This window comes from Trypanosoma melophagium (assembly GCF_022059095.1).
Source record: "Trypanosoma melophagium isolate St. Kilda chromosome Unknown ctg7segment0, whole genome shotgun sequence".
Lineage (NCBI taxonomy): Eukaryota > Euglenozoa > Kinetoplastea > Trypanosomatida > Trypanosomatidae > Trypanosoma > Trypanosoma melophagium.
Window position 1 is genome coordinate 263,209 of NW_027125190.1, and position 27,916 is coordinate 291,124.

General features: G+C 38.8%; 9 protein-coding genes across 9 annotated transcripts; all 9 read right to left on the minus strand.

Annotated features, from left to right (window-relative positions):
• Positions 1-59: 59 nt before the first annotated feature.
• LSM04_006344 (uncharacterized protein) lies at positions 60-4,727 on the minus strand (the record flags this gene model as incomplete). The annotated part of the gene is made up of 1 exon (XM_067335074.1): positions 60-4,727. The coding sequence occupies one exon, from the start codon at positions 4,725-4,727 to the stop codon at positions 60-62; it is 4,668 nt and encodes a 1,555-aa protein (XP_067186638.1).
• Positions 4,728-7,092: 2,365 nt separating this feature from the next.
• Positions 7,093-9,801, minus strand: LSM04_002837 (FCP1 homology domain; the record flags this gene model as incomplete). The annotated part of the gene is made up of 1 exon (XM_067335085.1): positions 7,093-9,801. One exon carries the CDS (start codon positions 9,799-9,801, stop codon positions 7,093-7,095), a length of 2,709 nt encoding a protein of 902 aa, XP_067186575.1.
• Positions 9,802-12,220: 2,419 nt separating this feature from the next.
• LSM04_006227 (uncharacterized protein) lies at positions 12,221-14,491 on the minus strand (the record flags this gene model as incomplete). Its single annotated transcript, XM_067335098.1, has 1 exon — positions 12,221-14,491. The coding sequence occupies one exon, from the start codon at positions 14,489-14,491 to the stop codon at positions 12,221-12,223; it is 2,271 nt and encodes a 756-aa protein (XP_067186632.1).
• A 296-nt stretch (positions 14,492-14,787) lies between these two features.
• Positions 14,788-15,717, minus strand: LSM04_001847 (Nucleolar protein 12; the record flags this gene model as incomplete). Its single annotated transcript, XM_067335109.1, has 1 exon — positions 14,788-15,717. One exon carries the CDS (start codon positions 15,715-15,717, stop codon positions 14,788-14,790), a length of 930 nt encoding a protein of 309 aa, XP_067186553.1.
• A 1,780-nt stretch (positions 15,718-17,497) lies between these two features.
• On the minus strand, positions 17,498-20,455 carry LSM04_005273 (Glycoside hydrolase family 38; the record flags this gene model as incomplete). Its single annotated transcript, XM_067335120.1, has 1 exon — positions 17,498-20,455. One exon carries the CDS (start codon positions 20,453-20,455, stop codon positions 17,498-17,500), a length of 2,958 nt encoding a protein of 985 aa, XP_067186615.1.
• Positions 20,456-21,073: 618 nt separating this feature from the next.
• LSM04_000432 (Lactate/malate dehydrogenase) lies at positions 21,074-22,027 on the minus strand (the record flags this gene model as incomplete). Its single annotated transcript, XM_067335131.1, has 1 exon — positions 21,074-22,027. The coding sequence occupies one exon, from the start codon at positions 22,025-22,027 to the stop codon at positions 21,074-21,076; it is 954 nt and encodes a 317-aa protein (XP_067186529.1).
• A 481-nt stretch (positions 22,028-22,508) lies between these two features.
• On the minus strand, positions 22,509-23,600 carry LSM04_008059 (Lactate/malate dehydrogenase; the record flags this gene model as incomplete). Its single annotated transcript, XM_067335142.1, has 1 exon — positions 22,509-23,600. The coding sequence occupies one exon, from the start codon at positions 23,598-23,600 to the stop codon at positions 22,509-22,511; it is 1,092 nt and encodes a 363-aa protein (XP_067186665.1).
• A 294-nt stretch (positions 23,601-23,894) lies between these two features.
• On the minus strand, positions 23,895-24,584 carry LSM04_000593 (adenylate kinase; the record flags this gene model as incomplete). The annotated part of the gene is made up of 1 exon (XM_067335153.1): positions 23,895-24,584. One exon carries the CDS (start codon positions 24,582-24,584, stop codon positions 23,895-23,897), a length of 690 nt encoding a protein of 229 aa, XP_067186533.1.
• A 1,412-nt stretch (positions 24,585-25,996) lies between these two features.
• Positions 25,997-26,653, minus strand: LSM04_001427 (adenylate kinase; the record flags this gene model as incomplete). The annotated part of the gene is made up of 1 exon (XM_067335165.1): positions 25,997-26,653. The coding sequence occupies one exon, from the start codon at positions 26,651-26,653 to the stop codon at positions 25,997-25,999; it is 657 nt and encodes a 218-aa protein (XP_067186545.1).
• Between the last annotated feature and the right edge of the window lie 1,263 nt (positions 26,654-27,916).

Genomic DNA, 27,916 nt, shown 5'->3' on the forward strand with positions numbered 1-27,916 from the left:
TATTAAAAATAATAATAAATAAATAACAATCTACACATCATTTATTTCTCTGTAGCAGATTAACGGGGTAAAGCCACATCTCCTGTATCTACCTTTTCGCATTTATTCTCATTACTACCACCAGTTCGAAGAAAAAAGTTCACTATATCATCATCATTATCACTATCAGCATGTGAAAGATCAAACAATGAACCTGCTACAAGTATTGCTTCTTCTTCTTTTCTTCTTCTTGTTGTTGTTAACAGGGCGTTACGCAGTTGTTGACGTCTCTCTGCTCCCATCTCACGTAGTGCATCTTTTATATTTGTGACACGCTGACGTACACCACCAGGATACGCAGAGGCCAACTGTCTTGATGGTAATACCACTCCTAATGGAAAAGATATCTTTTCTCTGCGTCTCTTAACTTGATCCGTGTTTACTTCCATTGCTTCAAGTTTTTTTTTATTTTCTTTTCCTTCCCTCTCTGTCATGCACAGAAAAAGGGAAACGTAATAGTTATCACCACGTAAAGATTTCCATCTATTATCGCTAAGCAGTATGTGAAGCACAACACTACCCAAAAGTTTTAATCCTGCATATGACTCAGTTGCTGTCAAAATGACATTATTCTCCTTATTGTCGCTGCAGCTCTCTTCAGTACCACTACTATTACTACTACTAGTAGTAGTATTATTATTATTCATGGAAGAATCTAATAATTCATTTTCACATTCATTTGACTCAAATGGATTTGCAGGCATCATACGATTAAACATCACATGATGCCAATCGTTCAATCTCTTATTTTCATCCTTGGCAGTAGCCAAAGAAGGAGCTCCATTTCTTCGTCTCCACTCTCGAATACAGTTACCATTTATACCATTTATTACCAGTAAACTACAAAGACTTGTTAACAATCGTGGTGTAATGAAAGAAAGAGACTCTTTCTGAGTGTTATCTACTACTGTATCATCCCTCTCACTTTTTCTCTCTTCATAAACGGATTGTTGAAAGAGAGAGAATATACATACCAACATAAGCTCTAGATCTGGACAACTATAAATGAGAATAAGACATATTCGTTCCAGTAAGAATGGTGGAAGTGAAGAGCAAGATGATGAAGACTGTCCTCGAAGTGAACTCTGTACTATACACCAATGATGTGCTGTTGTACTCAAAGAGGGTATACCATTTCCCTCAATAATATCATTATCACTATTATCACTATTGTCATTATCAGACTCACTACGGTTATTCTCTTTACTATATGTATTATTATCAACATCAGTACCAGAGACATTGGAATCATTATTTGACCCCTTCACTACATTACTCACACCAGATTCCGTCTCCAATACCCAAAAGAGAAGTTGAAGCAAAGACACGTATAAGTGTACTGCAGGCGGTGGATTCCAACGTAGTTCACTCTGAAGATTACAGAGAAAAACGTTATCCATATCCGTTGTTTCATCTTGAATACGGTGCATATATGGTGAAAGGTAGACAACGTGTCTGTAGTCATCAGGGATAGCAAGGGCTAGTGTTACCAGATGGGAGAGTACCATTTCTAAAGGTGACCAACCACCACTAGTAGTAGTAGTACCATTTATCAATTTATTATTCTTATTATTAAAAATAGTAGAACGTTGTTGGGAAATAATTTGCCACGCCAATGAACCACTTCCAAAGGAATACTGTAAATGATCTTGACTCTCATTATTAGCCTTATCACTTCCCCAAAGTAAACCCACAAGAATTCGCTCCATCGCCGCTCCTTCTGTTAACTGCTCAAGAAGATGTTGCCGTTCGCCCACAAGTGCCTGAATTCCTCGTATCCCACTACGAGAAAGACACGTCGCACAACAACGACGCAAGTAGGATGCCACACTTAATTGACAAAAAGGAATAATATCTTTTTCAAGACATTCAACAAGTTGAAAATGATATTCGTTATCCTTCTCGTCTATTTCTTCTCTCTTATTATCCTCTGTTATTTGGGATATGGTATCTGTTAGCGTTAATGGTATTTCACCCATAGATGATAGAAGTGATACGAGACGAAGAAATAGAAATATAGACGGTTGTGAAGCTTCGGCTATAATATCTTCCCGACTTCGCCGTTCATTTGAATTAATACCATATTGAGAAGTATCAGGAGACAACATAAGAAGCGATGTATGATCACGAAATATGTTACAAACACTATGGTAAGCCGCATCAATCTCCTCAATGGCGAATATAGCACTATCGGTTACCTCCTGTGCAGACATAAAAACAGGCACACTAAGTTGTGAGGCAGAAAGACTAGTTGCCTGACCGAATGATTCTCTATGTTTCCAATGTAGTCCCTTTTCAAAATATTCTTTAGAAACGACATTTGAATTACTTTCAATAGATCCAGTGTTATCTATATTCGATAGTTTACAATGGGCAGTGACAAAGCGAGCTGTTAATCTTCTAGAAATACGTGGTATATCACTTAACGCCTTAAAACACGTAATATTATGAATGCCATTACTTTTATTATTATTATTATTATTATTATTATTATTATTATTATTATTATTGCAAGTATTGCCACTCGATATCCCCTGTTGCGCTAGACATTCCAAACGCCAACGGTACAATCCCTCTTCCTTTCCACAAAATGACATTCGATGTGTACCCAATGAAGAAACCGCCGCCTCTTCCAGTGCTGTAAAACACAGTATCGTTGTAACTGTATTACCGGCGTGAAATACATGTGGAAATTGTCGCAGTAACTGCAGGTGTATTTGTTGCCAAAGTAACGCCGAGTTCCCTGGACGACGTGCGTGGGAACTGTGAAATACCCCAGACTCCTCAAAGCAGCGAAGTACAGTTGTGAAGAGAAGTTTTGCCCAACCTGGCGTCCCTCCACATAGTGAGGAAAAAGAAGAATTAGTAGAATTAGTAGAATTAGAATGGGATCCATCTTGGTATACATGTGGGTTACATGCATGCTGAAGAAATAACATATACTCCATACGAACCGAATTCACTAAACGATTGTATAAAGCCCCACCGCGTGTCTCGCGCATAAAACTCATTGCATGTCGCTCTAATAAAACAGCTGCCGCAACAGCTCCAATAAGAACTAACCAATCACTATATTTTTCCTTAAAGGTATGAAATTGCAGTCCAGTCGTGGATAGAAAAGATCTATCCATCGTCCTTTCCATATTATGAATACCACGTTTCATAGTGTCATTATCATTACGAATACCAGTAGCAACAATATTATTATTATTATTATTATTATTATTATTATTATTATTATTATTATTACTACCACAAACTGTCATGTATACACCTCTAAAAATAATTTCCCGCATGACAAACTCCTCTTCAAGGGAGGATTCACCCATTCGTAGTGCAACCATAAGTACTCGTGTAAACAGCGCTGATGACACCAAATACTTTTTATATGGCACCTGTGCCAATTGTTTACGAATCGCATCCCACTGTGTTGATGTTATTTCATTCTCTTCTCGCACAATTCGCAGCATAGACGTTATCTCCTCTGTTGGATGTAATTCCATTTCAAGCGGGAAGAGATGTGGATTATGTCGCCACCATCGTCGAAAGAGTTCCACCGCCATTCGATCTTGTCCCTGTCGTACGAGTGTCTCAAAGGTGAGGTGAAAACTATACGCAGAGGACTGTAATGTTTGATGTAATCCTTGTCGTAGTGGTTCTAATCTCGTTTTTGCCGCCTCACTCATCTCAATATTGGTATTACCAAAGATATAGGCGAGTAGAGTTTCTTTCGATAGCGTTAATACACCTTCACGTATTGGACTTTCATCATTATTATTGTGAGAGTCTTTTGTTCTTACTGTATTGGCGTTTAGTGTGTAGACTTCTGTGCTTGTTAGCATAGATACCGTCTTTTCCGTTATATCACTTATCATTTCTTTATGTTTTTGAATTGTTTTAATCGAATGACGTACGAGTCGAACAATATCAGATGGTACTAGTGTTTTTTTCCCAATTCGTATGTTTTCCTCATCTCTTGTCATATTTCTTTTCACTTGATTTGTAAATGCCCCATCATTATTATCAGTGTCACGATCACTTTTTATAGTATTTGTACTTTGTAAGTGTGTTTTATTATTATTATTATTATTATTATTATTATTATTATTATTATTATTATTATTATTTAGATTCATTGTAGTCGAGTTATCCCGATTCTCTTCTCCATTCGTGGCGTATAAAACTGCATGTTTGAGGTTTGCAATCACATGCCATGAACGTAATGCGTCCAGAGATGATCTCTCTTGTACAAATGTATTTTTCCTTTTCTTCCCCGCATAATGTGAAGCGTGGAAAACATTAGACCCACTATTATTATTATTATTATTATTCTTATTATTATTATTATTATTATTATTATTATTATTATTATTATCATTATGAGATGGTAATCGCAATTGTTGTTTTAATAATAGTAATCGTTCTCGTTGCCTTCTATCATAATAGGAATACACTCCTTCTTCTTTATTATTATTATTATTATTATTACTATTGTCTTTCAGACCTTCAAAGTATGTAGGGAACAGAGAAGCAAAGAAGGGCGTTACATTTTGTTGTTCCTTCCCATTGTTTGTATGTGAAGATATGTGGATACTTCGCTGAGTATTAATTAGTGATGATAGATATAAAACTAGTGATGATTCTGGCAATTGTGAGAGGGAATAGATCTGTCCTTGAGCACGTCGCATCCTCAAACTATTATTATTATTATTATTATCATCATCATCATTAGAATAGAATTATTAGAAAGAAAGAAGAGAAATAGAAAAAGATAGTGTATAGATCCGAAAATAACAACAAAAGAAATACCAAGGAATAAAAAAAAAGAATAAAATGAAAGAAAGAAATAAAGAAACCATTTGTATATAGTTAAATATATATAACTGTATTCATCATGTACAACGTATATGAAGACAGGTGTGTAGACACATGTTTTTCTTATATATATATTCTTGCATAAATGATCTTCTTATTTATTTTTCTCTTCTTCTCTGCACACCTTTTTTTATCTTCTTTCCTAATGTTTGGGAGAAATGCATACATACAAATATAAATATTAAACAAAACAACAAAAAAAAAACAGTCGTCATTAGCTATGTTGACGGAGAACAGCAAAAGAAAAAAAAACGAATAGAATGTAGGAAATCCCAAATAACGCATCAAAGCAAGTGAAAATCGCAGTACAGAAATAACCAAAGAAAAAAGAAAAATGAAAAAGAGATACATCTATAAATATATCAACTCAAGGACACCCACAGATCTAATCACAAAAAAACAACAAAAAGGAAAAGGTTAAAATAAATCCCACACGAGAAATACGGCAATGCCACAGATAACAAAAAGAAAAAAGACATCACAAAGTAGAGTTTCCTTCACACATAAATATAAATAAATAGCAAAGCGGAACAAATGAGACACCAAAAACAGATGAAATGACGAAAAATCAAAAAAAAAAAAGAAAAGAACATCAAAAGATCGTAAACACACTATAAACTGCCAGGAAGAGAAACATGGGAAAAATAAAACACAACAGAAGCAGCTAATAGCACACCTTCAATATCATTCACTTATTTCATAGAGAGTCGATACTGAGGCAAAGAATGATCTTGAGAAAACAAACAAACAGAAATAGATAAATAGATAGTCACAAAAAAAAAAAGAAAAGCAAAACCCTCTTTCTTAAGATATAGGGGGAAGAAATTTAAGCTGGAGAGAAAAAAAATGAGAAGACAAGAAAGAGAGAGAAAAGAAAAAAAGAAAAAGCAAACTAGTACGCTTAAAGGATAGAGGGGTAACATCTACTTAAGTGGATGTAACCATAACCAAACAAGACACACAAAAAATGAGATATATATATATATATATATATATATATATATATATATATATATATACATAGTAATTGGATTCCCATCACCTCATAGACTCGTTTTTCTTTTTCTTTTTCTTTTCCTCTTCTTAAATATTTATTTCCATCTCCTGTTCACCAGCTGCCCTCCCGGTACATGAACCAGGGAGATCAACAGGTAGAAGAAAATGAAAGCAGAGCAAATTAAGATAAAAAGGAAGTACACACAATAAAAAAAAAAAAACATAGGAGAATAAGAGGAGATAAATAGCAAAATCAAAACAAAATGAAAAAAAGATGGAAATAGTAACTATTACTTTGCTTACGTAAATAAATAAATAAATAATAAAAAAGAAAATGCATTCAATGCAACAGAACTATAACCGAAACATCAGTAAATGCAAGAGAAAAAAAAAACACATTACAACCGAATAAATTTATGTTCTGGTCCTCCTTTAATTCCCATGGTTGCTTCCTCATCCGATTCATATATATATATAACAATGAATAAAAATGAATAATTATATATATACATGTCCTTTTCCCTCCCTTACGCCCAATTTCTTTCCAAAAATAAAGCAAGAATAAGACGATGAAATTGTATTTTATCTTTCCTTTTCTTTTTACACTGGTACAGATTTGGTTTTTTTCTTCGTTTTACTTTTTATTTTGTACCACTTCTAGATGCCGAACGGTTTATCTATTTGTATTTCTTTATTATTTTCTTTTTATTATTTATTACTCTTTACTCTCATTGCAAAAATAAAAACAAAAAGTAAAAAAAAGGGAACACATAGTAAGCACAAAAGAGATACATATACACAAATTATGGGAGAGAAAAAAAAGGGAAACCATATCGGTGAGAACAAATCCCGTAGATTAATACATGAGACATTTCGGTAAATACAACCCATTAAGGTCAAATAGGACGGGAATTAGAGAGAATAAGAAAGAGGAAGAAAAAAAAAAAGAACTAAAAAGCAGCATTATGCCGCTTCCTCCTTTTCTTTTCTTTCCTGTTGTTGTCTTCTTGAAAAGAAATAGTAAGAATTAATGGAGCAGAATCTCTCTATAATGGTGTCATGTCTCTTCATTCTTTTTTTTTTTTGTTACTTCTTCTTCTTTCGTATTCCTCTGCTTTTAATTTTGTTTACTTCCTTTTTTTTCTTGTTTTTCCTTATTTATTTTTTCCCTTTTCTTTTTTCTTATCGCACTTCACGAGGAGCTCGTCCCATCTCGGCAAACAAACGGTGCCCACGCGGCCTCGCAATAACAGCAGGACGAGATGGAGTGGCAGTTGTTGTACTCCGCGTGTTCCTTCCACATCCTCCTCCTATTGTGGTGCTTGTTATATTTCTATTTGTAGTTATAGTCGTTGAAGCTGGATTTGTATGTTTTCCTCCTCCTGCTCCCCCTTCAGTTGTTGTTATTATTGATGCTGCTGTTTTTGTCGGGGTTATTGCTGCTGTATTTGTATTATTATTATTATTATTATTATTATTATTTGTACTAGTACACGCCGCGGTGGTGGGGACTGTTGTTTCTGTAATACACTTAAGCGCCTGCTTCCACGCCGATGGCCGTACATAACGTGTTCCTGGTGAAAGAAACGGGTGTTGTGTGAGAAAGTGAATCGCGGAGGCGCGTAATTCCAATTCCTGCAGTGTAATTCCCACAGAAAAGAATGAAGATGACGAGCGGGAAATATCACCACGGCTTCTTGAAACAGAACTGTGTGCAGAAGCACTACGGACCTGCGTTACAACAGAGGCAGGTGCCAGCAATTGATCTGGTTCAGGTGTTTCACCCCCGTCCTGTTGTACACGGTGTCGTTTTTGTTCTAATTGCTGAAGATGTCTGTAAACCACAAGAGCATTAACGTTTTCTAGCCATTCCTGAAGTATGGCTTGCACTATAATAAGTTGACGATCTGTGTTATTGTTTACAAAGTCATTCACAAGGATGGCATTACGTCGGTTTAAAGAAACAGAAGATGGGGCATTTTCTACAATAATATTACGATTTAAATGTCTACCAATACGACGCAAGTCTTTTGTATATCCACCCTCACGATACCATCGTACATCTCTGTAAATAACATCATCAAGAATTGTTCCATCGGGGTCCAGACGAGCAACAACAGGACGAGCCACTACTTCCACGCTCGCTGTCCATATAATAAGTTCCAAACGCAGTGTTACACCATCGGAAATAGCAGAAGAACAAGAAGAAGACGCAGAATACGAAGCTCCTCCTCCTCCTCCTCCTCCTGTTGTTGATGCAGCACCAGCAATTCCTCCTTTTTCTTTTGTTGTTGTTGTTGTTGTTTTTGTTGATTTTCCCTGCGGATTATGACTATTCCCACTACTATTATCCGCTGCCGTCTTCCCATACTTCCCCACAACAGATGACTGCACAGGTGTATCACGTGGGTGTAATTGCGGATGTGGATAAAGGGCTCGCAGACGTCGTAGCATCTCCACAGCACCCGGTCGAAGTATTGCCGGTCCGTGACCACGATTATTGCAGAGTGTCTCATCGAGATCAAACACAATCGTCGCCGTGCGTTCCTTCTCGGCCGGTGATGCCAAACTACGTGTGAGTAATTGTCGTGTGGGAAAGAGAATATCAGTTGTGCGAAGCCCGTCAAGTGCGTCCTCCAGTGATGTGTGTGTTGTGCGCAGCCCAAGAGAGGCATTGACATCTGATGAACGGGGTGATGAACCAAGCGGTGGTGCGGATGGCGCCCGCGCTGAAGCAAATGTTGTTGATATTGATGTTGATAATGTTGTTGATATTGTTGTTTCTTTACGAATCTCTCGCGGAATAGTAGGTGGTGGTTCTACCAAGTAACGTTGTTGTGGTTTCTCCGGTGGTTCCTGCAGCTGCAAAGCGGCCGTGTTCGCATTGCCGTCTGTGGCGTCATCGCCGTTTCCATCACCGCCACTTGTGCTTCTCGTGCGTCTCTCTTCGTGTGGATGTAATGGACAATTAAGAGTTCTGTTGGGCGCGAGAGAAGTGCTGCAAGAACAGGAATACGAACAAGAAGAAGGAGAAGGAGAAGAAGAGGAATGCGGAGATGTGGAGGAAATTCCAGTCACACCACGGAATGTTCCAAACTTCTGCATGGAGGCTATACTATGGGATATGATATGCATATGAATAGGAGCTGTTTTGGATTCCATTGGGCAGTTTAATTGTTGTTGTTTTTCCTGTTCTTTTTGCTCGGATAAGATATGTTTAGACTCTTTCTCTCCTTTATCCGTTGCCAAGTCTTTTGCCTTTATACTGTTTGCCATTGTATCATCCACGGAGATGGACTTTTTCCTTGGAGTCTTTACCTGCTGCTTGAGTTTCCCTTTCTTTACAGATGGACGTGATACCGGTGTTTTCTTTTTCGCATCCACACTCTTCTCACTTGCAAGTATTATTTCTGGTTTTCCTTTTTTGCTACTTTTAGAACCTTTACGTGACTTACGTGCAGTATTTTCATTTACTTCCGGTACATTTGAATGGCCTTCCTCTAATGTTGGATTTGTTTTGTTGCCGATATTCAAATGCATTCCTGCTTCCGTGTGTTGCTGTAAAAATAAACCTTCACCGTCTGGTGTTTCTCGCTCTGTCTTCTGCCCCACTTCTTTAGATATCACTGGAGTTATTGAAATATCATCACGTTTAACGTGATTATTATTATTATTATTATTATTATTATTATTATTATCAGCAGCAGCAGCAGCAATGGGAATAGCTTTAGGAGCAGAAACAGGAGAGGCCGCAGAAGTTATGGGGGAGTTCACTGGTGTTGTGTATACTTCTTTCCCTTTGCTTTTGCGTGGAAATCCCTTCCCTTTACTACTACTATTGTTGTTCGCCGTACGTATTACCACTGCCGTATTTGAAGCCTTACTCTTCATTTTAGTCAAAATGACACTTTCACTTTCAATTCCTCACTCTTTTTCTCTTTTATTCTTTCTTTCCTTCTTTTCAATCACTCCAAGAAACAAACGAAGAAACTAATGCCTCGTGAGAGGAACTCAGATGGAATCACAAATATAACTGTGTGATGTAGGGGAACTACTGATTAGGCAAATAATAATAATATTAATAGGGCGCCTGGTCTCTTAAACACCAGTGTACGCACTTTCTTTCTCTGTTCTTAAGTTCCTCTCTTTTTTTCCTTTTCTATCTTTCTCGCCTCCTTCCTTGAATATATATATATATATATATATATATATTCTGCTTTTTCTTCTTTTCTTTCTCTTCTCTTCTTTCCTTTTTCCTTTTGGTAGTAGAATGTCTGTTTGATTCCTTTCCTCAGTGTACACCCTTTCTTCTTCTTGTTTTGTGCAATATCACTTACTTTCCCCTCACACACCTACACGCAGAGAGATTGAACTCGCAATGCTCCAAACGTGCAAGTTTTCTTTTTTCCTTTTTAGATAAATGAGCAAAGTGGGGAACTAATAAATTATTTCTTTACTAAAAAAAGAAGAGAAGTGAAAATGTAATAAAATGGTGTGAAAAAGATGTGAAGATCAAGAATTGTAACAATAGAAAAGAAAAAAAACTTAAAATAATAACCAAATAAAAAAAAAAGAAACAAAGAAAAAAAAACATATGCAACAACATTTGTAGTCATGCTTAGTAGCCGTTTGCCATTAGCTCTGCTAATGTCGTAATGGGTGATTCCCCTCGTTTTCTTTTTTTCTTCTCTCAACACTATTTCTTTCTTTTCTTTTTTCTCTCCTTTTTTTATGATGGGAAGTTGAATTTCATTCGTCATTTGTTTTTGTTGCGTTCTTTCTTTTCTCTCACCATTCATTGTATATATATATATATATATATATATATATATATATATATATATATATATAATTACAGCTCACACAATCATTATCATTACCTCACTTATTTTTTTTTCTTTGACTTTCCTTCATTTCTTTACTTCTCTTCGCTTCACACACACACACACACACGTGTGACTAATTTTTTATGTATTCGCTTTTCCTTTTTCCTCCCCCATATCCTCTTTTCTTTTTTCTCTTTCTTTTCTTTGTATTTCTCTCGTACTTCTCTCTTTCAACTCGTTAATGGCGCGACTCCATCTATTTATTTCTGTTTCTCGCATGTTTGCCCGTCTTGCAGGGGGAGTTGTGTGGGGAAAAGAACCGAAGTGAAAGGAAAGAAAACACGAAAGAAAAGAAATAACAGGCGTTTCAAATAGAAGAGAAATAATAATAATAATAATAATAATAATAATAATAATAATAATAAAAGGAAGAAAAAGGATCAATAACAACAACAAATGCAAATAGCAGCAATAACAATAACAATAATAAACGAAAAAAAAAACATCTTTGTAGAAAGTAAATAAAGGAATCAAGACAAAAAGAAGAGAGAAACACACAGACCCACACACATATACATAAACACATACACAGAGAGAGATAGAATCAGAAAACGAAAAAAAAAGAGGATTATAAAAACGAAAAGGGTTTGACAATAGAAAAAAAAGATAATCACCCCCAAAAAACGAAAAAACGAAAAACAAAAAAAAAAAGCAAACAAACTCGAACGCCACTGCCTGGATACACACATCTATACACATACATATAACAACACACTGTTACGTACAAAACTACAGAAAGAAAGAAAAAGCATCGATATTTGCGTTGATCTTCAACTATTGTGTCCCTTTCTCACATTTCTCCCATGTTTCTATTCTTTTTTTTCTTTCTATTGTTCTCTATATGTATATGTATGTGCTTTGGTGCTTGTTTTTTTTCTCTTCTTTTTTTCTTCTTTTGAATGAACCATTGTTTTCTTTCTCCGATCTTTTTTCTTTAAATTCCCGTAATGATATAATGTGTATTTGTATGTGGACGTATGTGTGTGCGTGTGTGTGTGCATGTTTGGCTTACATGTATGCAACCCCCATTTCCCCCCAATATGCTATTCTTGTATGTACAAGATATATATATATATATATATATATATATATATATATCTTTTTTTAAGGTCACTGCTATAGAAACAAAACGGGAAAGGAAAAAGGTCAAGATAATGCGTCCCGTCCAAGTATACAAAATAATAAAAACCAAATAATAATAATAAGTATTATTATTATTATTATTATTATTATTATTATTATTATTATTATTATTATTATTATTATTATTATTATTATTATTATTATTATTATTATTATTATTATTATTATCCACGAATATAAATATAAATAAATATATATATATGAATGTATTTCAAAGAATCTAAAAGAAACGAGAAGCAATTAAAGCAATGTTCGCCTTCTTCTCATCTGCAGGTATTATATTAGTCCCAATCCTGCATATCAAACCGCAATAACTCATTAATCAAATCAACCTTCGCAGACTCTGACTTGACTAATTTCTCATCAATATACCACTCTTGTTTTTCCAATGGTTGAAGTGCTATCTTTCGCAAACGACCCGAGCGTTTCTCTTTTAGCTCAGCCGCAAACAGATTACGGTAATTTTGTAAGTTTCGTCCTATCGTCTGTAGTTCTGATTGACTCCACTCATCGTCACCGCGCGAATCATTACGTCTCATAGGCGGGATGGTATGACCAACAGCTAAAAAGTTTCGTTCATATGTAACTGCTGATTTTGGTATTTTATCCTTATCTAATCCTGATGATGATGATGATGATGTCGTTTTAGTACTGCCAAAGAAGTCTTCTTCTAGATAGGAGTATGAGGGGATAATCTCTGTCCAATGATGTGCTGGAGAAGGTGCACTTGCTGGAATATACTCCGTAAACTCAAAACTATCTTCGTACTGAATAGATTCATTTATTGTACCATCATTAGAATGACTATTTCCTTTAACTTTGTTATTATCTACATTATAGAGAGTAGTGGTATCTTTACTCATTACCTTCTTACGCAGCACAAGAAGATCTAAACCTTGATGTACCTGGTAAAAATCTTGCAATTCCCGCTCAATACGTTTACGGAACTGTGGATGGGCAAATAAGCGAATGTATGCCATATCCTGTCGATGTGTTGCTTCAGAATCATCAAGCATCTCTTTAAGTGAATGACGGCGACGTAGTACTAACTCATACGATCCCTCCAAAGTCGTAACAACAACGTCTCCAAGAGGCATTACTGGGGTAACACCAACACTGCCACCATTCAGTAGAGGTTCCAATGAAGTATATTCCAGAATAGACTTCGAATCAAAGGTTCGAGGTAGAATAAAAGCGACATATCCACCATCTTTTATAAATGGTATTTTGCGTCGGTGTTGTCGTGAGGAATTGTTACTGTTCTCATTCGAAGAAACAAATAGAAGTTGCTGCAGTATTTCACGTAAAACTGTTAAAGAGGAATGCGGATGTGGTATTCCCACATCCGTCCCTGCAAAATCCATAGAATTAAGAGCATCTTCCAAAAAAGGCCATGAGGGAAAGAGGGGTTTCACTGGAGGGTGGAAAACGAGAAAATCAACAGGACCAAAATCCTTTTCCCTCTCCACAGAAACCGGATCAACGGCGATATTGCGCTGTCGTGCTTCACGTCTACGGCGTTTAGCAGCAGTAGTCAACACACTCTCTTTCAATACAGTATCTCCCTCTTCCTTTGGTGTTACGGTATCCCATTCAGGTAGAACATCACAACGCATAAAGTGTACTCGTTTGGAAACATGACCCGCACTACGTTGTTCCCGCAAATGTTCATGTACGGTTGCCTCTGCGCTTCCAATTGTATGCTTCGAAACATCAACACCCACTATATGATGTGCCCCAGCTTTTAAAAGAAGATCCATCATATACCCACTATGACAACCACAGTCAAGTGCGGTAAATCCCGTGTTACTACTCATAGACGTCGCATTCTTCCTTGATGGTGGAAGAAAGGCCTCCGTAGCGTGCCACGCTTGCATTGCCTCATCTCGTGGTGATAGCGGTTCAATAAGAAGATCACCGAATCTTTTTATCTCCTCATCACTTGTATTACCGTGTTGACCGGTGTTTCGCCTGCGCGGCTTGGCATGCAGCATCCATTGTAGCAAGTGTACGTACGGCATCTGCTCTGCGCGTGTGGCGGGGCAGTGTGTATTGTGCCATGGATGCACGCGATACCCACCGCGCTGCCAGTCGCCGCCCCAACGCACTCCGCGGTGGTACCGCCCAAACGACAAGACGAGTCGCGTGAGTTCCGCGGCGGACACAAACTCCGCAGCGGGCGGCACGGCGGCCTCCACCCACGCGTCGAACGCCGCAACCGCAGGGAACTCCGCGTGGGCGCGTGAAAGTCGGGCGGCGAAGTCCTGCACGTCATTCACAACATCGCGCGGGAAAAGAACCGTCGCGTGCACCGCTGCCACAAACCGCGTGGCCGCCTCGTGTGCCGCCAACAACGTGCGAGCCCCGGACATCTCCTGCAGCAACAACCGCATGTGTTCTTGGCATTCCGCAACGCCACGACAGACAACAGGGGAACGGTGTGATTGATGATAAGAGTGCCGTTGATGCCGCCCTGCGCAGACTACCAGAGAGTGGAGACTGCAACTGGTATCTATCCCCATAGCGCAGAATTGCCGTCTCGGCAATAGCATACTTACTCCCCCTTCCACCTACTCACAAACACCCAATAACCCCTTTTACACCCATAAAATACCATTCAAATAGAAAGAAACATAAAAGCAAGAACAAAAACCATAAAATAAAAAGGAACAAGAAAAATAAAAAAGAAATAAAATGTACACGGTACAAAGTAACCTTTATTTAGATATACACTTACCTTAAAACTCAAATACTAACAAAAGTTTCACCCATCCAATAATTCACTCAGGTGTGTTTTAATCGAAAAATAGAATAAAATAAAATAAACAGGGTAAGAGAATCACAACAATTATCGACGATTTCGTTTCTTCCCCTTTGCTGTTTTTTTACCATGTCCTTTGCGTGAGTGCTTCTTGATCTTTCGAATTTTTTCTAGCACCTTCAGCGTTTGTGAACGCGGTTTTGTTCTAGCGGCACCTTTTGTTTCCTTTTTAAGCCGCAACAGCTCCTGTTCTACCACTTCGGGAAGATCAGAAAAGTCATTGGACGGCAGCATAGAAGTTGTTCCCATAGTATTACCAGCAGCATCTGTATAAGTTGAAGTTGGCTTTCCAAATAGTGGTTTCACTTCAACAGTTACGTAATCATCATCGATGCGATTGTTGCAATAAGAAGTTGACGCTGATGGTTCTGGTACATCATTCTCCCCTCGCATGGTACTCGGCATAACATGTACTGTCTTTTCTGTTGCAAGAATACGGCGGCGCTTGCTGTTGCCTTTCGATGCAGTAGTAGTGGTGTCTTCGTCCATAAAAGTTTCCTTGTCTACCACTACACCATGCTCCTCATCCCCATACTCATCCTCCCCTTCTTCACCGAGATTATCTTCATTTTCACGTGGTAACTGGTATGTGAAGTTAGGCAAAATAGGAACAGCGGCGAAGCGATTATAGGCTTGTCGTGCTTCTTCGCGTTGAGCACGGCGTGTCTTTGCATTTTCACGCCTCATTTTTTGTTTTGCGTCGAAGAACGCCTTTACACGTCGTTCGTTCTTGCGCTTGTGCATCGTAAGAAGAAACTCACGTCGAGATGCATCATCGAAAACAATTGCCTTCACTCGTCTACCGTTTTTGCTATTGTTGTTATTCTTGCTGGTATCCTTACCAGTGAGTTTCTTGAGTTGCTTGCGCTGATAGTTTTCGTAACGATCAACCTTAAATCCCTTCTTTTCTTTCTTCTTCTTATCAGTACTACCATCTGCATACGCCCCGCTGTTCATCCTAGCAAACGGGATCCTACACTGAGACGCACACACACAGATACACACACCTTCGCAATTATGAATAAGAAAAGAACACACACACAGAATGATATTTTCTTTCTATTAGTGGGAGGAAAGGGGAAAAGAAATAGAAGCGTCAAAGGAAAAGATAAAAAAAAATAGAGTAGTGAAATAAACGCACAGATACGACGACAATAGAGACAGAAACGGTGCCCCGAATGGACACATGAAAACTACTTTAGCGTAGAAGCATCACCATAAACGGAAAAAAAAAACCCACACAAGAAAAAAAAAAAAAAGAATAGTCGATGTTATACTTCTTTTCAAAAAAAAAAAAAAGGAGTAAGGAAAGGGGGAAAAAAGAAATCTTGTCGTTGCGTCTGGAAAGAATATATTGATACATTTCTCATCAATTACCTCATCGGATATTTTCATATAAACTTATTATTTTTTTGACCAAGAAAAAAAACATGGGCCTTGAGGAAAACTAAGTACTGAAAGATCCTTTAACCCATCTCCTCCCACGCAAGGAGTAGAGAGGGATGGATTAAGTGAGTAGTCAAAACTATATTTCGCTACGATCAGGATCAATATAAGTTCAAGTAAAATACAAGATTATTTGATTTCGTTCAAAGAAAAAAAAACAGTAAAGCATAACCATTCCCTTTGCAACCCCTGCTCCACCCCTAAAAAAAAACATAAGAAATTAGACATAGAGAGAGTCAAATAAAAGGATGAAATGAGTTATCATCTACAGAATAGTCATAATTATTTCTCTACAAACTGAAAACATCTCTGAGAACAGAAACAACAAATAGCAATGAAGCGCTCGTAACGAGGGATAAATACATTCAGCTCTCCTACCTTTTTCGTTTGAAGTTTTCTCTAGAAAACAGGACCAAAGAGTCGTGGGAAAGCTTCAAAAGTTTTTAAACATATGAGATGGGATTTCATGCTTGAAATATTAAAAAAGAAAATGAAAAAAAAGGATAAACATATTAGAAACATACTAATATTCGCTGATAATTACTCCATATCCGTTGAATTCTCTGCCATCTGTGACTATGATGGCGTTAAGAGTAGTAACATGTATGACTACACAGGCGGAAAGTGCTACAGACCACTCACTCATCCCATATAGCACGTGAAGTCAGCAACATAATCACAACCAGGGAGTATACAATTACGCCTAACAAGTATCAATATTGTGCATGTAAACCACTAGCAACGAATCCTCCCATATGAAGAAGAATGGCCATACTTTACCCCAGCAGATATCACATAAATATAGCTACAACCAAACACACAGTAGAGAAGAACGACATGAATTGAGACATAATACCATTATTCCACCCTAACTTGCCTCTCGTTGTGAAAGTAAGAGGATTTTTTTTTTAATTTTCAACCACAGAAGTAGGGAGGAAAAAAAAAATTGAACACAGGAGATATGACTTGAAGAACAACTGTTTAATGGAGATTCCCTTCTTGTTTATGGTAATATACATTACTCAAACTCAAATATCTCTCACTGGCATTTTGTTCCCATTCGTTAACGCACAATACCCATAAATCATCATATCATCATAAACATTTTTGCTTTTTTTTGTCGTTGAATATTATTATTATTATTATTATTATTATTATTATTGTTTCGTGTCCGTGTTTGTGTATATATCTTCTTACACTTGTTTTTTTTTCCAGCTTACTAGATTCAGTTTCATGCCAGCCTATAATGGATCCTCTTATGTACAATCCTTTTTCTTCTCATTCTATCATACTATTTTCGTGATTCTAGATGGTAGATAAAGGTGCGGATGTCCATTGGGCTTATATTCACGGTACTTACATTTTTTTTCACCACTTCAATTGTTGTAAGCGAAACCTCATCGATACTAACAACGGTACACCCTGGTACATTAGTAATTAGCGCTGACAACTGCACTTCAACATTCACAGAACGTTCAGGATCCTCACCAATGGCGTAGCGATGTCCCAGACGTAAGAGAAGCGTTTGATTGTCAAAAAGTTGCATTGTAAGAATCTGCAGGCTTGGATGTAAAGTCGCTCCAAAGTCAATTTCAGTGTAAGTCTTTTTTCGAGAAGAAAAATATGATGACGAAGAATACAATACAAGTGGTGCATAGTACTTTTCATCCTGTTGCTCACGTACACGACGCATGGCTGTTGGACCACTTTTTGTCACCGCAAAAGTCAATGTGCCACGTACATGCAATGGTGGGCCGTAATGACGACCACACTCACGATTACGTCTACTTCGGGGACAATTTTCATAACTCGTGACGAATTCGGTTTCGTTTAGTGGTTCTTCCACTCCCTTTGAATCATCATTAAGAAGGCGCCGATGCACCGTGAGAAGCACCTCACCATTTTGAAGACTTGTTCCGCCCATTGCAGCATCTGGAAAGACACTGAACTGTGACTCTGTATCATTAATAAAAATCAACGCTGTCACTGGGTAGTAATTTCCAGCCACAGGTTCCGTTTGTAAAAAGGGATAATCACTGCGATAGTCAATGCGTCGCTTCTGCATCTCACGTCCGTTACTGTCGGTATAAAATACATCTCCATTCTCAACAGATGTGCGAAATCGTACAACCAGTTCACGACCAAATTGATCATCGATTGGAATACCAAAGGAAGTAAACTCCAGATCTACGACATCTCCACGAAGTGTCATTCGTTGCACAAGAGTGTCACCAAAGTGCTGCTCCACAACCCCAAAAGTTGAGTCCACAAGATTCACCTTCACTGGAGATTTTGTAATGGGCTCGCATGTGCTGCTGGTTACAGGACGCATAAGATACGCACCACCTGACACACGGGATATTCTGTCACCTTGATTACTTTTATAGTAGCACCAATCTTGTACCACTTTTACGGTTTGGCCAGTTTCTCGCACAGTGATACGCTCAAGCAAGCCATTATTACCAAAGGTTAAGATAAGGGCATCATTAGATACTTCCGTCACTGACTGTAATTTTTGGGTGTGCGCTAACAATGGGGATTTAACAGGTCCAACAAAGGATAAAGAAGAAAGTCTGACAAGCTTCAAGACTGCAAAACGCTTCAATTGTAGGTTTATCGCAAGTGTATAGGGTAGCCAATCCAAATTTTTATTAGAATAATCACCAACCTCCACAGAAGATTCAAACACACTATATCGACGAATACCATTACCAGTTACAAACACGTTAGGTATCGGAACGGGAATCTTTATAACACTATTTCTGACGGGATGAGCATTTCCGTTCCAAACAATTACAGTGACCGCATCACCATGCTTTGCAAGTCCTACAGCTGTTGCAGGACACACCGAAACATTTGATAAAAGACAGTGTTGTACATTAGAAATATTAAAAGGCTCAGATGCAAATGCTCGGCGTAAACGATTTACCAAATCATCTTCATAACCTTTGGTTAGTTTCTTAATATAATCAAATGTAACATGTTGTTTCGCAGTGCCTGTAACACCATCGTGATGTTGTACAATACCAAGGGCATCACTTATCAACGGTAGTTCACCTGAAGGAATCCCCCCAAAGAACTCCACTTGTCGTGCAGCGATCCAATAACTACTTATTTTACGTATAAGTCGCTTTAAAGTAGGGCGTGATGTAAAGTAGCCTGTCCAAAACTGATGTGGGGCACTCGCATATGGAAAGAAATCATCCCTCTTAATATCATACACAATACCTTTTTGCGATTCCTCTAACTTTGCAAGTGTATATTCGTATGGTGTGGAGTAGCGCACTGAAAATTCTCCATCATCGTTGACTATTTTAATCAACTTATCCATATTATTATACCATAAATCACTTGCAAAGTAGGTGAAATCGCAACCCATAGTCCACATAATGTGTTCGCCTTTTGTTTCCTTCATATTACGTCGTACTTCTGCTTTAAATCGCTCTAATATGAGTGGGACATTGTAGCACTGAGATTCCTTATCTTCCACAATAGTTTTTGAGCATGTTGTGGAATCTGAATATGACTTGTAGTTTATTATGTCCCAGGAGAAGTCTGGTGGTGGGCAGTAAGTTTCTCGAAGATTAATTTCTGCAAAGATGCGTAGTTTTGGGAGTGAGGGACTTGGCTGCCACCAGAACTGTCGTCTGCCTGTATCGGCGCGGAAACGGTAGTCCTGATAGTCAACGCGGGCAAAATACGTGGCGATGAGACCGGCGCGTGCTGTGAGGATCGCCGCCTGTGTGGCGCTGTGCCCGAAGGGGTCCAGCTGCCAGCCTACGCGGGGGACGGTGTTGAGCTCGCGGAGCAGCCAGCGGTGCCCCAACGTTGTCTCGTCGATCATGTCGAACACGTGCGTGGTCGCCTCGTCGTGCATCGTCCAACCCCCGTTGGCGAACTGCAGGCGGCCGTCGGCGACGAGTCCACGCACGGCAGCACGCGTGGCGGTCGACTGCTCCGCCCACCAACGCGAGAAGAAGCCAATCTCAACGTAGGTAAACCGTCTCCGGGGGTCCAACAAAAGCCCACCAACCACACTCGAGATAATGCCATTCACATTCGCATCCTGGATGCTGTTGTTGAGGCCGTACTCATACTCCTCCACCGTCTTCAGCCATCCCACGTCATCATGCGTGTGTGGCACAAGATGGATAGTCGTCTTTCCATGCGAGGAAAATGGCAGAAGTAGGACAACAAGAAAAATAAAGTTCACTGCATATATAAATAGGCGTGTTGAGATGTAATACATCGAAAGAGGGGGAGGAAAAACTTGAGACAATTAATAATGATAATAATAATAATAATAATAATAATAATAATAATAATAATAATAATAATAATAATAATAATAATAATAAATAATACCCCAAATAAGAGAAATGTCAGCTTGCGCAGATAATATTATCTTTCAGAAGATGAAGATGAAAAAAACCAAAGATCGTTTAAGAAAATTAGGTTGCAAAAACAAAACACTAAAAAAAGGAACAAATATCATGAAAAACATTTTTTTTTGCCTTTTCCTAACATGACCACGCAGGTACACACACACACACAGACACAAGCGCACCCTTCCTTTCCTTTATTCTTTTACGAAAATAAAAAACAAAACAAATACGTAGCCTTTCTTTCCATTTATATCCGTTTTACCCAAGTCGCACGTATTTTCACCACAACCTACTATGCAAGACGCTTTGAAGAAATCATTTTCCGTTTTTTATTTCTTTTCTCTCTTCTGTTCAAATAAAATATTTCTTTTGTATCTTTGCTATGCTCGCACGAGCCAATTCGAAAAAAAAGAATTTTTGTTCCATTATCATTCCATCCTATTCTTTGTCGCATTTTTCTTTGTGACCCCTTCTTCCGTGTTCTATTTTGATCCGAATGCCGTACCACGTGCAATATTCTTCTTCAGCTCCACGAGGCACTTCTCCATTAAACCTTCCTCAAATTTGTTGAGCTTAGGCCTCTCCGTCTTCACAACTCCGTGTTTGCCCAGCTCGACGGCGCAACTGAAGTACGTCACACCTGGCATAACGTCGGTGTGAACGAAGGTGTACTCCACGACGCCACTGTCACCACGGAGGGCCTTCAGGATTGAAAAGGCCCACTCCGCGGCGGCGTATGCCATCGACAGCGTGGCAGAGCCAACGTCGTCCTTTGCCTGCACCACCTCCTCACCACCGGATTGCACGCGGTGTGTGATGGCCTTCACCTGACTCTCCGACAGCTGCACGCCCGCTTGGGAAAGAAGTGGCACAATCGTCGGGCCACTGTGGCCGCCAACCACCGGAACATGAACGCCATATGGGCTTTTGCCAGCTGCCTCCGCCACAAAGGTCCGGGCACGCACGATATCGAGTGTTGTAACACCAAAGAGACGCGCAGGGTCAAACACACCAGCCTTCTTGAGCGTTTCCGCAGCAAATGGGACTAAGCTGTTGACAGGATTTGCAATAATACCAATGATAGCCTTGGGGCACTCCTTGGCACATGCACTCACGAGATCCCGAAAAATAGGAGTGTTCGCATCAAAGAGGTCATCACGGCTCATGCCTGGCTTGCGTGGTACACTGGCGGGGATCAAAACAACATCGACACCGTTGAGAGCCTTCTTGATGTCTTCCTTTGCGTACCCCGTCACTTTGGCAGGGGAGCAGATATGCGAAAGATCTGCTGCCATACCTGGTGCTCCGCGGACATCGTAACAACTGAGTGCCGATACCAATGGGGAATTCTTCAACAGAAGAGAAAGGGGCTGACCAATACCGCCAGCAGCCCCAATAACGGCAACCTTACTGTAGCGAGGAGCGCAGGAGTGCATATTTTTTATTAGGAAGTTTTTTTTATAGGTATCTTGTAAATGATTTTCTTTTTCCTTTTTTCGTGATACATCCATAAGAAAATGAAGAAAATAAAAACGATGGTTTTTCACACTGGTGCATTAAAAGAGAAAAAACAAGAAAACCAAGAACAAGTAAATAATAATAATAATAATAATAATAATAATAATAATAATAATAATATCTAATATTATCATTTCACAAACGCAGAAATGTTCTGATAGACAAATAGAGTAAATAGAGGCAATTCCCCCAAAAGATGTATATAGATATACCCATTACCCTTGTAATCAGGGACTATCTCCAGCTCTCACCTTTTTTTCCTCCACTTTTGTAGTCCATCAGTAGGTAAACGATACAACTCCATGTGAATTTGACCGATTGTATAGTTGCAAGCCAGTAATGGTTTATGCTGAAGTAAATAAAAGGTTTCAAGTACAATATACTTGTTTACTGTCACCTTTATACTTCTTTTGTTTTCATAGAAGCAAAACGTACTCCGGCTTCGACATCTTCAACAATAAGCGGGACAGCTGCTTCCACCAATTCTGCTTCGTACGAAGTCAACGGTTCTATCGGTAGTAATTGCGACACACCCTCTTCCCCAAGCTCAACACGTGAACTAAAAAAAGGTGTTTCCTTTCGCATCGTAGACTCTACATAAGTACACTCAATGATGCCACGATCACCTCTCATTGCCTTCAATACAGACACATACCACTCCATCGCAGCATACGCCAATGATAGACCTACAGGTGGGGCTACATCTAAGTCAAAATTATTATTTTTACTCTCTTCCGTTTTCTGTCCATCCTTTAAAATAGTCTCATTGCTATTATTATCAGGTATAGGGGCTCCATATGACTGCAATCTTTCTGATAGACGCATAATTCGCTCATGAGGGATTCGCAACCCAGTTTGTGCTATCAGTGGACACGCCGTTAAACCACCTCTACCTCCTACAACCGGTATATTTACGTCGTAAGGATTCATTTGCAACTCTTGTGCTACTAGCGTCCTCGCGCGCACAACATCCAGACTTGTAATACCGAATAGTTTACGTGGGTCAAAAACACTGTGTCGCACAAGCACTTCCTTCGCGAGAGGCACAAGAGCGTTAACGGGACTTGATACAACACCTATAACAGCCTTTGGTGCAGCTCGTGCTACCGCTTCCATTGCAACTATAACTTCTGGGGCAGATTCCGATAATGAGAGGTCACGATGAACTCGTGGTGGATCAAAAACATTGCCAGAGCATATCAAAACCAATTGTGCCCCACTTAGTGCAATCTCCCAATGGGAAGGATTGTCGATACCCCTAACAAGAGTGCTAGTGTCAATATGAGAGAGATCAACAGCAACACCGTGAGCGGGTGTTTTCATTGTATCATCTATGGCTTTGTTTAGACTCCCACAACAGAACACTTCCTTTACATGTGGACAAAGTGTTAATAAGAGCGAGAGTGACTGACCTACAACTGAAGTTGCGCCAAAAACAACTACTTTTCCTGTGCATTTTTTGACAGCCGCTCTTCGTAGAAAAAAAACCATGTTTATTTGTTATGTTTGTTATCTTTTTTTTTTTTTTTGTTCCTTTCACTCAAATGAAAAGAGTTATAAATTTGCCTAAGAGGAATCCATGTAGAAGAAAAGTAAAATCGTAATAGGCAGAATTATAGAACGGAAATCAAGATTATTGCAAACGAAAACTGCAGGTACTACTCGTATAAGGAAGGAAGGAAGGAAGGAATGGGAAAGAAAGAAGGAAAGAAAAAAGAGAAATAGTTTTATACAAAATAACAATAATATGAGTTGCCTAAAACAACACTAACCCATTTGATAGAATTATTTCCTCCATGAAAACAGTGTAGACCACCATCGACGGTGTTTAGCCGCAAGAATGGGGTCTAAAACACGGCAAATAGAGCGATCCACAGTATCTAATGTTGCATAGCCATTCACAGTATGCCATAACTCTTCCTTTTCGTAAACAAGCTTAATTTCACTCAGGTTTTGCTGAAACTTTGCGAGTCGTTGCCGAACAGCATCCTCTGTATCTTCTGCTCGTTGCACCAACGGTTGTCCGGTAACATCGTCACGTCCCTTTACCTTTGGGGGATTATACAATGTATGGTACATACGCCCAGAAGCTGAATGAACCCATCGTCCTGAGTAACGATCGATAAGAACACGGTCAGCGATATTAAGTAAAACAATGGCATCAGGTTTTACACCTTCATCGTTTAGTAGTTGTGCCTGTGCAGCCGTTTTAGGGAAATCATCAAGGAGGAATCCATTGATACAATCTGGTCCCCGTGTGGCTTCAGCCACCACTCTTGTCAGCAACCAATCAGGGATAGGTTTTCCCTCATTAAGGAGGTGACGAAGTTTTTCGCTAAACGCTGTTCGACTGTTCTCCACGGCTTGCGACACCGCCTCATTGGGTGTTACATGACAGACACCGTAACGTTCCTTAAGTACTGTTCCAATTGACGTCTTACCACTACCTGGAGGACCCAAAAGAAACACGTGCATTTTTCTCTCACAATTTAATTGGAGGACCAGGGACTGCCAAACAACTGTTTCTGTTTGTTTTTCTCACACCAACTTAATATGTGGGGGAGGGCCACAAACTCACCTTACTGCCGTGGGAACCAATGACAAGAGTGAGCGAGAAAGGCAGAAGCTGTGCAAACGGATGAAGAGAGAAAAAAAAATTGCATTAAATAAGTCCTCGTTCAAGTATAAAGCAATGAAGAGAGGGAGAGAGAGATAGAGATAGAGGGAACCAGCAAAAAAAAAGCAAAAATAAAAATTAAAAAAGGGAGATTGCCTTATGATATGGAAAGCGGTGAAGAGACTGGACGCTATCAAAAATACAAGAAAAAAAAAAAATGAAAAAAGATATATAAATAACAAAATGAACGTAAAAATATTAAAAAAGAGCACATGAAGTAAATCAGGCAGAATTTCAGTTCTCCGGCAAACAAGGATGGTGCGCCGGAGAAGAGACAGGAGCAGAGACTGAGAGTTAAAGAAACAACGCAGTGTTTTTTTTTAAGGGGGGGGGGGGGAAGAAAATGGGAAATATTAATTTTATCATCACATGAAACAATCAACGTAATGGCAAAACAGAAAAAAAAATATATATATAAACACGAATTATGATTATTTGCTGCACCAACATTAAGGCCTTTCTCCTCAAATCAGTTCTGACTTTTTAACTCATGCTTCATTATCGTGTCTATCAAACCTCCGGTAGATGGAATGGTAACGTCACTGCTGTCAATAATTGCAGCAAGAGTGAAAGTATCCGTCCCAATAAGGGCAAAAAAGGCACGAGAATCCGCAAGAACCAATCCCGTCGATGCACAATCCTACTACAGCCAGAACGCAAAAAAAAAAAACATTAATATATATATATATATATATATATATATATATATATGTATATGTATATAAAAAGCGAAAAAAACATATATATACCAGACGCCCTCATGTACCCTTTACAACTCTCTCCATTTTCTATATAATCTCCATTTTTCTTATATATCCTTTATTTATCCTTCTTTCAGTACATGGGCGTAAATACCTCTCATTCTCCTTTTTTCTTCGTCTGAATATACACTTCCCCGCTACTGTATCACCGAATTAATTCATCACGAAAGAACCAGTAAAAACATATACAGGTGAATATGGATACATAGGTATGCAGTATAGATACAGATAATAGATATATAACATACCTATATATAGATACACAGATATACAAGAAAAAAAAAAAAAGAAAAAAAGAGAAAGAAAGAAAACCGACAAAAAAACAGTGGAATTCCCTTATGGCTAATATGAATGCATATCCCATACTTCATCCAGCTCTCTTTACTTCTGCTTACTCTAAGTTAGTGTATTAACTTTTCTTGCGCCCCTTTCCCCTATTCTTAGGGACGTTACTTTAGTCCGAGCCGAATTGCCACAGGATCAAGAATGGATTTAAGCGCCTCGCGCACCGCATCTACCGGACGGTTGGCGTCGATGCTCTCGAACACGCCCTTCTTCTTATAGTACTCAATCAACGGCTCCGTTTCCTTATGGTACGTCGCAAGGCGTTTAACCACAACCTCTTTTCGGTCATCAGGACGTTGTATTAACGGCTCACCTGTAATGTCATCCTTGCCAGCCTCCTTTGGTGGGAGGAAGGCTTCGTGATATGAGCGGCCACTCGAACGGTGAATCCATCGACCGCTAGTACGTTCGACTATAACATTATCCGGGGTCTCAAACTGAATGACCTTATCCACATGCTCGCCCGCCTCCTCCATCAACTGTGCTTGCCGCAATGTACGCGGATAACCGTCGAGGACGTAGCCATACTTGCACTCAGGTCTTGACATACTCTCCTTTAGTATGCCGAATACAACATTGTCTGATACCAGGCCACCTGCTTCCATTATCTGTTTTGCTTTCACGCCGTATTCAGTCTTCCTCGCGACAGCATCACGAAGCATGTCACCAGTCGAAAGATGGCAGACACCGTAGCGTTCGGTGAGAAATGGACTTTGTGTCCCCTTCCCGCAACCGGGAGCACCCATCAGTACAAACTTCATGACGCTTTCGTATTATTTGCGTGTGCGCGTGTGTTCGTTATACCTATTACGAAATAAATAATATATATATATATATATATATATATATATAATTACAGCTCACACAATCATTATCATTACCTCACTTCTTTTTTTTTCTTTGACTTTCCTTCATTTCTTTACTTCTCTTCGCTTCACACACACACACACACACACACACACGTGTGACTAATTTTTTATGTATTCGCTTTTCCTTTTTCCTCCCCCATATCCTCTTTTCTTTTTTCTCTTTCTTTTCTTTGTATTTCTCTCGTACTTCTCTCTTTCAACTCGTTAATGGCGCGACTCCATCTATTTATTTCTGTTTCTCGCATGTTTGCCCGTCTTGCAGGGGGAGTTGTGTGGGGAAAAGAACCGAAGTGAAAGGAAAGAAAACACGAAAGAAAAGAAATAACAGGCGTTTCAAATAGAAGAGAAATAATAATAATAATAATAATAATAATAATAAAAGGAAGAAAAAGGATCAATAACAACAACAAATGCAAATAGCAGCAATAACAATAACAATAATAAACGAAAAAAAAAACATCTTTGTAGAAAGTAAATAAAGGAATCAAGACAAAAAGAAGAGAGAAACACACAGACCCACACACATATACATAAACACATACACAGAGAGAGATAGAATCAGAAAACGAAAAAAAAAGAGGATTATAAAAACGAAAAGGGTTTGACAATAGAAAAAAAAGATAATCACCCCCAAAAAACGAAAAAACGAAAAACAAAAAAAAAAGCAAACAAACTCGAACGCCACTGCCTGGATACACACATCTATACACATACATATAACAACACACTGTTACGTACAAAACTACAGAAAGAAAGAAAAAGCATCGATATTTGCGTTGATCTTCAACTATTGTGTCCCTTTCTCACATTTCTCCCATGTTTCTATTCTTTTTTTCTTTCTATTGTTCTCTATATGTATATGTATGTGCTTTGGTGCTTGTTTTTTTTCTCTTCTTTTTTTCTTCTTTTGAATGAACCATTGTTTTCTTTCTCCGATCTTTTTTCTTTAAATTCCCGTAATGATATAATGTGTATTTGTATGTGGACGTATGTGTGTGCGTGTGTGTGTGTGTGCATGTTTGGCTTACATGTATGCAACCCCCATTTCCCCCCAATATGCTATTCTTGTATGTACAAGATATATATATATATATATATATATATATATATATATGCCGAGTTCTGTCATTTAGAGTTCTGTTATGTTGCCGCACC